The sequence below is a fragment of the Emydura macquarii genome, unplaced genomic scaffold, assembly GCF_026122565.2.
Source record: "Emydura macquarii macquarii isolate MOO-44397 ecotype Brisbane River unplaced genomic scaffold, CSIRO-AGI_Emac_v2 contig_1253, whole genome shotgun sequence".
NCBI classification, from domain to species: Eukaryota; Metazoa; Chordata; order Testudines; family Chelidae; genus Emydura; species Emydura macquarii.
This window is the reverse complement of record NW_027131390.1, coordinates 4612536-4624981: the sequence shown is the minus strand read 5'-3', so window position 1 is coordinate 4624981 and position 12446 is coordinate 4612536. Positions and strand designations below refer to the sequence as shown.

Genomic DNA, 12446 nt, shown 5'->3' with positions numbered 1-12446 from the left:
GGGACATGGATCCTGTGACTTTTTTATGCCAATTCTGTGGAGTTGTGATCTTATCTGATAGCTTCTGGTGCAGAAGTTACTGACTAGATGTTAGTGCAGTTGTTCTTTCTGATTTGACTTTTAGAACAATCACCTGGCAGGTAGGGCAGTTTATCCTGAAAAATATTCATTGGGGAGAGTATGCTGTGCTTCTCAGAGTAGAGGATTTCTAATTGGCTGACCTCCTTTTCTGTCTATAAATAAAAGCTAGGTGTCCAGCATTTAACAAATGTGTTTTGTTCTTTCCTCCAGTCCTTCAGCAAAAGAAATGGTTATCCAGAACTCAGAAATATTGCACGTTAATGAAGCTGATCATACAATTGGACTTATACAGAATCTCAATGGAAAATCTAATGCATGGACTTTTGAGGAAATTATTGATCTTGGAGTACATTCCAAGTCAACCAAACTGAGTTCAGAAAGCATCACTGCTGCTAACTGTAATCAAAACTTGAATGATGCTGCTACAGTTCCTTCCAGTCCAAAGTTGGCATTTGAGGATGAAGCCACAGTGAATTCCTTGACCAAACCTATAGAGACTGCATCAGGTAATGTATGCTGACTTCTACTGCCTGCTCCCACAAAATTAAGGTAGCTTGGTTAAATAGTTACTGTATTTTTGTGCTTTATTGCCATAACAGTACTCTTTTTTTAGAGTCTCTCTCATGTTCTCTAAACCCAGCAACAGGCTCTTACTGTCATGCTTGTTCTTTCCCTTTTGTCAGAGTAGTAACTAGCTGTTGACTTTTGAAGGGATTTAATGATTACAGCAAGTTTAACACACCCTCTCTTAAATGGTTACTGAAATTTTTTTTAAAGATAATTTTTAAAATCATGCTGGTTACTGTTTAAAAAAATTTTAAAAAACAACCTTCATGAGCAAGAGCTCTCTGACTTGAGCCCTTCCACTGAAGTATTTCTTGCATCTGTCTTACAATGATCGCTTCAAAGTCTGTAGGGCTTTTAGCTACTCTGCACACATTGACTTCCATTTGACACCTGTTGTTTTTTACTGTAATGTAATAAAAATTAATTCTTTGTTTTCTGAGCTTGACTAGTCATGCCAACAGGCATACTCTTGGTGCTAGTGCTGGATGAAAGACGGGGGATAGAATAAGGGGAGGTTCTTTGAGATGTGTGATCCCTCTTTGGATTCTGGACATGGGTGCGCATGCATGCTATGCACCGGAGCTGGAACTGTTTGTAGTGGCATCTGTTAATCCACATGTGCGTTGGCTGTGTAGTGCACCCGAAGCTTTAAGAGGCTGTGCGAGTCAAATCCACTTCAGGTCCCTCTGACCTGCAGGTGATGGAATCTGCAGCAAAGGGGATGGAGTTCAGGATTGGAATCCCAATAGAGACCACACATCTCGAAGAACCTCCAGTTACAGGAAGTAATCTCCCCTTCTTCGAGCGATAATCCCTACATGGATTCCAGACATGGGAGAGTCGTGAACAGTGCTCAGCTTGCAGGTGGGTGTGAGGACTCGCAAGAAATCAGTCTGCTGCATTTGCCACTGTCACCAGGGTGATGGTATAGTGAGCGGAAAAGGTGTGGACGGAGGACCACATGGCTGACCTGCAAATGTGTTGCCATGGGACCTCCGCAAGGAAAGCTGACTTGGCAGCATGCGCCTGCGTGGAGTGTGCCATGACTCCCGAGGGTGGAGGAACATGATAGAGAGAGTAGCATTACGCACGACAATGGGAGATCCATTTAGTGAGGCGTTGCAGAGAGGGCGTGGCCCTGGCAACACTCCACAGCGGTGAGGAAGAGACGGCAAAGCACAGGTGTGCTGGAGATAAAAGGCCAGCACCCAGTGGACATCAAGAGCGTTAAATGTTCACACCCTGGGTGAAGCGTGCGGTTTTGGGTAGAAGATTAGGATGTGTATGCACTGGTTCAGGTGGAACAGAGAGGCCACCTTAGTGAGAAATTTAGGGTGCAGTCTCAGAGAGACCATGTCCTTGTGGAAGACAGTAAAGCGTGGGTCAGCCATCATGGCTGCCAGCTTCCTAACCTGTCTTGCTGAGGTGATAGCCACCAAAAAGATCACCTCCATGGAGAGGTGGGTGAGAGAGCAGGTTGCGAGGGGTTCAAAGGGTGGCTTAGTGATGGCAGAGAGGACGAGGTTCAGGTCACTGTAGAGGGTAGGCTTCCGTACTGATGGAAAGACATTGAGGAGGCTGTGAAGGAAATGGGAAGTGGTCGGAAGAGTGAAGACGGAAGAACCATCCACAGGAGGGAGGAAGTCACTGAGCGCCACGAGGTGGATATGGACAGAGGAGTGGGCGAGGCCTGACAGCCGGAGGTGGAGAGGATAGACCAGGAAAATGGAAATCAAGATGGAGTCCAGAGAGTATCAGGGCAGTGTGCCAGGGGATGAAGCATCACCATTTAGCGTGGTAACAGGCTCTAGTAGATGGTCGTCTACCGCGTGTGAGGATGTCTCACATGAGGTGGAGCATGCCCTGTCCACACATGAGCCACATCCAAATACCAACCCATGAGGTGAAGCGACCCCAGGTTGGAGTGCCTCAGGCTGCCATGCGTCTGTGTGTGGAGATCAGGGTGGGTGAGATGGCGGATCAGAGGGTAAGCGGAGAGGTGGCGTTCAGTGAACCAGTACTGGCAAAGCCAGGAGGAGGATATCAGTATGAGTGTTGTGTTATTCCACTGCACCTTGCACAAGACTTGCAGAAGCAGGGGAATGGGTGGGAAGGCGTAGTGGAGGTTGGAGGTCCAGGGGACAAGAAGGGTGTCGCACTGTGAGCCAACCCAAGGGCTCCCCTGAAGCAGAAAAGGGGAAGTTAGTGGTTCACAGAGAGGTCCAAGTGCAGCGTGCCCCACTGGTGAAAGACTGAGCGGAGTGTGGGGTCGTGGAGCTTCCACTCGTGATTGGCGGAGAAGGACCTGGTGTGTGGGTCTGCTAGAGAATTGCTGGTGCCCGGGAAGTACAGAGCATGGGGAGTTACCCCATGCCTGAGGCACTTGTTCCAAAGGAGGATGGCCTCTGTGCAGAGGGAGTGGGACCAGGTGCTGCCCTGCTTGTTGCGATACACAACCGCTGTCCTGTTATTGGACGGCAATTGAATGTGGAAGGATCCGATGAGGGGCAGGAACACCTGACAGGCAAGGCGGGCAGCCCGCAACTCCAGTATATTGATGCGCATTTATGCCTTGTGTGGCGCCCAGAGGCCCTGGGCCATATAGCCCTCCAGGTGAGCGCTCCACCTGATGAGGGAGGCATCCATGGTGAAGATGGTGTGGGGATCGGGTCTGGATCGTGGAGAGGAGATGGGTGCACGACAGCGAAATGAAGAGCCAGTCATCGAGGTAGGGAAACACTAAGTGGCCAAAGTGACGTTGGTGGGCTGCGATGGTAGCAAAGATCTTCACGAACACACATAGAGCGGTGAAGATATCAAAGGGGAGGACCCAAAACTATTAGTAGGAGTGCCCCACTGTGAAACGAAGGAACTGTCTGTGCCAACTGAATGCTGACAAGGAAGGAAGCATCCTTCACATTGAGAGCCGTGAACCAGGCTCCAGGAGGGAGTGATGGATGAATGAGAGGAAGCATTACCATCTGGAATTGGCGTATAAATATATTCAGCCCCAGAGGTCCAGAATGAGGCAGTGGCCACCCTCCCCCCCACTTCCTTCTTCAGCACAAGGAAATAGGAGGAATGAAAACCACGGTCATGGTAATGGTGGGGGACACATTCGATGACACCCTTATGGAGCAGAGTTTGCGCTTCCTCGCGGAAGAGGTCATGGTGGGAGAGATCCCCATGGCTGACAAAGGGTGGGCAACAAGGGGGGAATGAGAGGAACTCTATCAGATACGGATGACGTCCAACACCAGTCAGTCGGTGGTGATCCTGCCCCAGTTATGGGTGAAGAGGGCAAGACAGCCCCTGAAGATCTAGGGTGCCATGGGAGAGGCAAGAGGTCTCAAGGGAGCTAGGGGGGATCCAAATGGCTGCTTGGATGGACGGAGTGGCAAGGCCAAGGCAGTAGAGATGGAAGCGGCGGAATAGCAGGGTCACCGGCTACAGATGGCAAGAAAGCTCCTGTGGGCGTTGGAAGTAGTGTTGGTAAACGACACGGGGGCAGAAAGACTGTCTTTGCTGCTGGCGGGTAGGAGCCGGGGTGTAGATGCCAGGCGGGGGGCAGAATGGGAATCCTTAATAGATTGGAGGGATTCATCCATCTGGTTGCTGAAGAGCTTGTGGTTGTCAAAATGGAGGTCCGCCAGGGTGTTCAGAGACTTCAGTGAAGCTAGCTGGTATGGACTGAACTTCTTTTACACTGGCCGTTAGGATATGCAGCAAAGCAGTTCAGAAATATATGTGCTTATAATGAGCTCTCCACCCACATGACACGGCCTCATGTGGACAGGTGTCCTAAATAAAAGCTGAGTAGTAGTAGTTAAACTGCCTGAGTTCTCTCTTCAGACATGGCACATAAAAATTAGAGCACTTAAGGTTTCCAGACTCCTTGCAGCTGTCTGCTCTCTGTCCAGTGTCAAGAGGACAGATGTCCATGTTTTTGCGTGTTCCATGTACTTGTTGTCACATATATGCCATTACTGTGTGCCCCCTTGTCACCACTTAGGTGAGAGGCCAAAGACTGTGACGTGGCCATAGAATAACTGGATTACCTGTCCTGTTCGTTCCCTCCGAAGTACCTGCACTGGCCATGGTCTGAGCCAGCATGGCCGTTCTTATGTTCTTAAATGGAGCGACGGGCTTGCTCTTGGGCATGGTCTTTCCAGATTGGAATTCAGATACAGTAGCTAGGTACACACTGCCGGTGTCAGTGCTATATTGCGTCTGTGGGTAATTGGAGGACTTCAGGTTTGAGTGCTTTCACACCTCCTTCCATAAACACCACTGAGGTTTAAAATGTTTACCCCACACTTTTACTGCATTTTGAAAGTTAGTCTAAATAGAATGACATTATTCTGATCCTGCTAATAATTAAAGCATTGAAACAGAAGATGAGTATGTTTAATTAGAGAAACCATTGTCTCTTGGCTGAACTTTGAGCCTTGTCCAGCTAGCTATGGTTTGAGGTAGTGTGATGTAATGGGTATGTACATAATTTTACAAACGAATATATTTACACACTGATATCAGGGAAAATTTTACTGCATTTGTTATTTGATTATGCACGTGCAAGTGTTGACTAAGAGCTTTATCCTGGGACAAAAGCCACTGTTCTGCCTGTTAATGAAATAGCTAAGCCACAGATCTGCTTTTGGTTATGTTAGGCATGGCCCCTGACGCTGATTGCAGATGTACCTGTCTTGTATTCCGTACATACTGCACAGCATGACTCCATTAACCATTTCTTCTTTGCTCTTTGGACAGAACTGTGAACAGCAGAGTCCTGGAAATAACCTGATTGCACTTCAGTAATCCAATGTTTTATCAAGTACCGAAGGCCTTGTTTTGAAAAGCTGCTTGTTAACCTTTACCTGTCTTCAAGCTTGCAAAAAGACCACCAGGGAAGGGATAATAAACTTCTAAATGTGCACCTTGAAAACTTTCAGGAAGACGTCTTTGCTGTTGTTCCTTTTCCATTTGTTTAGTGGACTGTTCAACAAGCTTTCCTTGTTGAATATCACGTGTTCTCCTGTTACAAAATCTTCCAGGTCCTTTATTTTCATATTAGTGTGATGTACAGTCCCCGTGTGCCATTCGGAATTTACCAGTTAGCTACTGACAAATATTTTTGCATATTTCTGAAGTGGCAGTTTGCAAAGTTAAAACAAATATTATGCATTCCGTGCATATTAAAACCAAATCCCATTTGTGTTATTTTCCTGTAACATCTCTGTACGGTTGTTGACACTATTAGGATATTGAAGAAAAGCTAAACTGGTCAGTTTTCTCTTTGATCCAACACTGGGTTAAGAAACTGTTTTGGATCATTTCTAATATGAAAACATCGGTAGCGTCAAAATACAGTATTTACAATCATTAATATGTTTTAATGTAACTGGAATGTCCTAAAATTTTACAATATACATGAGTACATACGCACTAATATACCACGAAAATGTCGAGTACCTAAACGTGTTTGTTATAGTGCAGTTTAACGTTTGTCATGCTTTTTAAAATGTTTTCATCTGAGTTACATATTTAAGTTTATCTACGCTCATGTAAGTATTATGTTGTGTACATAACAGTATTAGACCATTCAAGTGGTGGTTTTTTGTTCATGTTAATTATTCTAAATGTTCCTGTGCTAGCTTTATAACAATGACTGCAAATTGCATAGGTATTCCCTTTCCTAAAGGCTGCATTCATTAATTTTATCTACAGTTACTTGCTTTTACAGCATGAAGAGATTAATTGAGTATCTTTTGCGAATAGCTGCTACAAAAGTGTAAGTGCAGTCCTGTTCTGATGCCTTTGTAATAGAGATACTGGATAAGTATTTTCTTTAAAGAATTGCTTTCTCAGACCCTGCTTAAACTCTTGGCTAACACTTAAGTACCAATTAATCATCTGAATGGCAGTTGCATTTTCAGTGTTTAAATGCAAATGTTCTTACTGGAACTAAATATGTTCCTTTCTTGCTGCCACGGTTAAAACAGGAAACCCTTAAAACAGGAGTCCCTCCTCCTTCCTACTTTCTCAACCCTTTGCTATTCCAAGTATACTAGAACTGTGTTAGACTTAGAGCAGTGCCTTAGGTAAAAAGAAAAACTGTATTTTTGTATAATAGCTGTTTCTGGCAGAGACAATCATTCTAACAAACAAGATGCTGATATTTTTTCTGTGCGGATGTTATTTGTTGAATGCTCTGTTACAGCTGTATGTAAATATGCGTGCACTGTTGAATAAACTTTGCAGTTGAACAGTGCCTTGTCCTTTGTAATGCTGAACTTAGGTTACTTAGCAACTTAGGTTAATTAGCAAGACAATAAATCATTTCCTTTAAGGAAGTGCCAAACCAGAGGATTTGGAGGAGACATGTTAGTACCTTGCTACTGTTAAATTTGACACACTTTCCTTTTCTCCCAGTATAAATCCTGACACAAAGACCCATACACAATATTGTTTGGAGTCAGTTTCTAATACAACAGATTTTATATTTCCTTTTAATCCAGCTGTTAAATTCCAGCCTCTAAATTTATCTGCTCAATTATGAGGTTATATCTATGATGAAAGACAAAGTTTAGTGATCATTATTGCTGCTGTGAAATTGAAAAAAGTTTCAAGAAGCAGAGAAGTATTTCAGGGCCATATTCTTTCATTTTGTTCAAAGACCAAAGGTGCCATATAATGGCTTACCTCTGAAAACATTCAGAAATTAGAGTATGAAGAAAAATTGTGTAATTGTGCTCCTACAACTGTCCAGTTTCCCCACAACATTCCTGAAGTAGAAAGCAGTTCACTGATCGTGTTCTTTAAAAAACCCAGCTCCAATTGCAGCACCAGAAACAAATGTTAAAAAGTTGCTGATGTGTTAGCCTGTCTTGGAGTTAGCATTCAGGAAGGCTGGGTTTAATACCTTTCCTCTGCTAACGTTGATTACACTGGCTAACAAAGGGCAATGGTTTGAGCTTTGAATCAGGTCCTGTAGCAGAATGTAATCAGAGTATAATAAAGGTCCAGAGGGGTAACCATGTTAGTCTGCGTACAGCAAAAACAACGACAGTTCTGTTGGACACTCAGTTTTGTTTTTGTTTTTTTGAGAATAACAAATATTCTTTTGGACTCTAGTTTAGCACAGGAGGGAATAGTGATACCCCCTCCCTGTATGTTAGAGGCACCACTCAGCTCCCTCCCATCTCCCCCCTGCAGCTGTCATCCTCAAAACCTTGTTTTTTGTACAACATCTACTGTCACCTGTCCCTGCCCTGAATCACAATGGGAGTTCAGGCAGTTGAGACGGCTTAGTAGTGCTCAGACGGCTCCATTTTTAAAAAAATATTGTTTGCATCTGAAAGGAGGATTTCAGAAGGCCAGAAACCAATCCTGAGGTTAATTTTCCAGTAACTGTAGGTGTGCCACAGACACATTTGAACATCCTCTTGGCAGTGACGATGTAAGGCTAGCCCTGGCACTTAGTGTTGGCTGTAAAGGGGGTGGGGTCCCCAAAACAGGTAAATTCAGTTGGGCCTCAATCACCTTTATCTGTGAGTTGACTATTTTGGCAGTGTAATGGGGGAGAAGGTGTTAGTGCCTTTGAGGCGCATTCCTTGAATACGTGTTTCCTACTAAAACCGGAGAAGCACAGTGAAGAAACACAACCGTCCAGACCTCATGAATCCAAACAAGCATTAATCTCATTTTTATTAGATGCTCTTATAACATGTTGGCAGGGTAGGAGAGCTGTGAGTGCCTGAGCTAGCCTACAACGTCCTAAAAATGCATATAATTCATTGTATGTTACGCTTCAAAGAATCACTTCTTGCAGGTGACTAATTAGTAAATTAGATGTAGACAGCATAATTAAAGTACAAAGGCTGGTAAGCAAAACCCTCCGACAAGCCAATTTAAAATCAGGACAAAACTTTGTTAAAATTCTCCCTAGCTAAAGCACAGTAGCAAAACATTAATTATACATAAGATAAACAAAGCTGTATCATATACTTGCTAAAACTTGCTTTACATGGCCGTATAAGCAAAGGCATTTCATGTTCAGTTGCTACTAACTGTATGTCTGTATATAAAGTACTCATGAATGCGTAAGTATGAAGCACCATATCTATGATTCTGGGTGTGATCTTTGCAGCGCCTTACTGATGGATTTTTTTAGTTTCAGTGGATGCAACATTTTGTTTGTTCCTTGTCAAAAACCACTTCATTAAGTGTCAAGTTTCCACTTAAGATACAAGTTAAAAGCAGCTTTTGTTTTACTGTGTGCTAATCGTCATGCAAAACAGGCAATATTTGGATAGTTAAGGCTATACCTAAAATTTTGGCATCTCAAGCTTTTATGTTAATGGTTGTCGTGAAAAGCCAAGTTAGTTTTGCAGTTGAGTAAGTTCTGTTATTGCAGAACCTTAAAATCAAAAAATCAAACAAGCCGAAATATGCTGGGGGTGGAGGTCTTTGCACTATTCTGTAAAATGGAAAAAGGCAGGGTTTATTACGCAAGCTACTGCTCCTTTAGCAGACCCTTCTGAAGCAGCTCATATAGAAGAGCAAGGCTCCAGTCCATTTTACAGCAAAGGCTGAGGCTGCTCCTCACAGTTTATGGGGACAGTCAGCACAGTAAATTTTCTCATTATGACAGACGAAGCGCCTGTTAGCCAAAGGACGAGCACACTTGGTGCACTTGAAACAATAATCATGCCAGGATTGGCCTTCATGGCTGACCACAGTGGATCCTCTTCCAAATCCTATTTAGAAAGACGCAGGGCGTTATTACAGAAGGCAATTAATTACATTCTTTTCAATAGAAAATAACGTACTAAAGTCTGTTGACCTGTACAAAGAATAGAGGGCCTGGTTGCTTTCCTAGCAAGAACACTGCTCTCTCTCCCCTGTATAAAATCCACCAGACGTCCTAGCAAGAGCTGGCCTTGGTCCCAGACCCTCTGCTCTGTCCTGTCTATCCCAGCAAACTCCAATGGTAAAGGACTGGTGAAATCCCCGGCAGCTGGAATGCAGCGCTTTTAGTGCATTCAGGCCCCTTTAAGTCTCAACAGCACCTCATTGCCCACATCGTCCTGACAGCTTCCATTTTGAAACCTTGTACCTTTCAAAGTAAAAATAACCAAAACCTCCTCTTCTCCCAGAGGGTTTCCCAAGCCAGTTACAGACTCCCTATGGCTCCATTTGAGGCGAGATCAGCATCAGACGCTGACTGAGTTACTCCTACCTCCTCTAGCACTGGTCTCCTGACCCTAGTTTTGCCAATCCTGCCATGAAACGATTTCAGTCTGTGGGTCCTGCCCTCTACACCCAGCCTTCCTCCCGCTCTCCATGTAACCGCTTTAGATGCAGGTGCCATATCTACTGCCCCGGCTTCAGTTAAATTTAACTAACTTGGGGACCTCAACTGCAATTCCCCCTCAACTGGCCTACTGTGTAACCCACCTTCCCAAGCGCATGCATCTTAGTTATCCTGCTAACTGAGGCTGCTGGGAGCTCAGAACCAGCATCCACCGTGGAATTGCTGCTTAATTTACACAGTTCTCATTGGGGCCATAAGCAGCTCAACGTTTAAACGGTGAGCAGCGGTCTTACCATCTACTAATTAGTTTAAGCGTTGCCCCTGGGGAGGGGAGGAGGCACAGAGTCCAGCGTGCTTCCCCCCAGGGCATGCTGAGCTGCAGCTGGGCAGTTCTTGCTGGGCAGGGAGGAGCTGAGCCCAGTGCAGTTCCTCTCCCCCAGGCATGCAGAGCTAAACCCTTTATTTTTAGATGTTTAAATGGATTGTCAATTAAACCAATTTTTATATCCCTGGTTCTAATACTCTGGCTTCTGGCCTGCTTATGAATAAGTCTTAAGGCCTCCATTAGAGTGGGCCCCATCGTGCTAGGTGCTATACGGTATAGTCAATACAGTTCCTGCCCCCCAAAGAGTTTGCAAGTGATGGGACATAACAGGTGGATGTGGCAAACAAGCAGCTGAGGGAGATGGTACAAATATAACAGGATGGGCTCATTGCTACTGCTTGGCTAAAAATGTACACGCGTTGCCATTATCAGACTGCAGTTTTGTACATGCTATGTCGGCGAGGGGTGTTGAGGACAGGTTTGGAGGATAAGGTGGTGGCTTTAGGGAAATAGTTATTTTCTATTAAGCTCTCTCCCTTTCTACATATTTTTTTAAATCTATGAAATAGCAAATCCTATGCCTGCTATAAGAATGCTATAGGTCCAAAATCCATTCGGGTTTTAGACTCACTTCTATACAATGTTTCTATAAGGGTTTTTTGGAGTAAATGGAAATCATCCCCCGCTTTCCACTTCATTCCTGCATGAAATTAGCCACAAGAGGCAAACTAGCATCATGTTCCAGTTCTGCGGGTCTAACTCACTAGTTACTGCTTAAAACAGGTTTTATAATGTGTATGTTGTGGAACATCAGCAAGAAACCAAACGATTTATCTACCTGCCTCCTGTTTTCTTACTATAATTTGTTAAGCCACTTCTATAGCCCGAATGAAGGCCATCTGCTTCTGTCTATTTTAAGCCTATACTTCAGGGGAGTGGTCCGGGTGAATGGGTGAGGAACAGAGCATGGCCAAATCCGTCTGAGAGGGGAGGGTTGGATAAAACAACACTGCCTTGGCTGAGTCTGTGTGCACTGGCTGAGCAACATACCTGTAATGGGGCTATTGCAGCCAACGCACTTCTTGGCGACAAACGTCTTGTAGCAATCAACGCAGTAGAACTGATCCTCCACAGCAGTGAAGCGCTTCCCCCCGAGTTGCTTTGAGCAGCTGGTACAGACAAAACATTCTGAATGCCACGGCTGCTCCTGGTAAGTGAGTCCTCCGGAAGTGATGGCCTAGGAGATGAACAAAGGAAGCCTTACACTCTGCCCAGCCCTGGGCATCATTACAGGAAGGACAGCTGGGTTTCAGACCTGCTGGGGCAGTACTTTGAGATCAGCCTTGTGCTTGCAGTTGGGTCACATGTTCTGTTGTGGGGGTCCCCTGTCTTCAAACAGTGACAGAGGGATTGCCCTTCTTTTGAGAGGTTTTGATTAAAAGATAACAGCACAAAGTTGGTCGAGTTTCTCGGTGCTAAACTCCTAACTGTCAGGAACCCCCAGGAACATTTCTCAGCCCTTAGATTTACAGGTGTTTTACCGTATTGGTTGTTTACTACTAAATAGTCCAGTAAAGCAAAGCACAGTCACCGGTTTAGCAATGGACGTGAGCAGATTGCTTGCTTTGCTTTCCTTTTGATGAAGGAATCGAGATCCTAAACCCAAATCCCTTTGCTTAAATACTGGCATCTGGAAATACACTGCACTTTACCACCCCTCTGACAACTGCAGTGCAATCTTTGCTCAATCTGATGATTTTCTCAACTAAAAAACAAGGTTAGTCCAGCTAGTTCTGCCCCTAAGCTCAACTCAGTGTTTCCTGCAGGCGAAGGGCACCTTCCCAAGCCGAGCACTGCACCGTGACTTACATTCTTGCACTTAACACACAGCTTGGCAAATTTATGCTCGTGGCAAGAGACACAGTAGATCTCGTCTCCCTTGGGGAAGAATTTTCCTGCTCCTATCACTTGCTTGCACTGGTTGCAGGTGAAGCATTCCTTATGCCAGACAGACTTCTTGTATTCAACATTTTGGTCTCCTGCAACAAGAAGCAACAGGTTACCAGCACAGGAATTTGTTCAGCCCACATGTGTCACCCTTAAGGCTTTCAGGGCCATCGATGCATGAACTTCCCCCCTGTAGAGCCCTGTGGAGTT

At 44.8% G+C, this 12446-nt stretch overlaps 2 protein-coding genes across 14 annotated transcripts in view; one reads left to right on the top strand and one right to left on the bottom strand.

Annotated features, from left to right (window-relative positions):
* Nucleotides 1–6914, top strand: part of MAP7D3 (MAP7 domain containing 3) — a 63836-nt gene extending 56922 nt beyond the window's left edge. For 10 of the 11 annotated variants that reach the window (XM_067548052.1, XM_067548056.1, XM_067548050.1 and 7 more), the window contains 3 exons: nucleotides 292–587; nucleotides 1346–1429; nucleotides 5419–6914. In XM_067548052.1, coding sequence (XP_067404153.1) covers nucleotides 292–587; nucleotides 1346–1429; nucleotides 5419–5426 — 388 coding nt within the window. In that variant the 3' untranslated portion in view covers nucleotides 5427–6914. The remainder of the gene's footprint in view (nucleotides 1–291; nucleotides 588–1345; nucleotides 1430–5418) is intronic. The other variant, XM_067548051.1, reaches the window with a different exon arrangement.
* Nucleotides 6915–8326: 1412 nt separating this feature from the next.
* The window catches only part of FHL1 (four and a half LIM domains 1), a 47474-nt gene continuing 43354 nt past the window's right edge, over nucleotides 8327–12446 (bottom strand). For all 3 annotated transcript variants that reach the window (XM_067548061.1, XM_067548060.1, XM_067548058.1), the window contains 3 exons: nucleotides 12159–12328; nucleotides 11340–11526; nucleotides 8327–9407 (listed from right to left, as the gene is read on the bottom strand). In XM_067548061.1, the coding sequence (XP_067404162.1) occupies nucleotides 9253–9407; nucleotides 11340–11526; nucleotides 12159–12328 (512 nt within the window). In that variant the 3' untranslated portion in view covers nucleotides 8327–9252. The remainder of the gene's footprint in view (nucleotides 9408–11339; nucleotides 11527–12158; nucleotides 12329–12446) is intronic.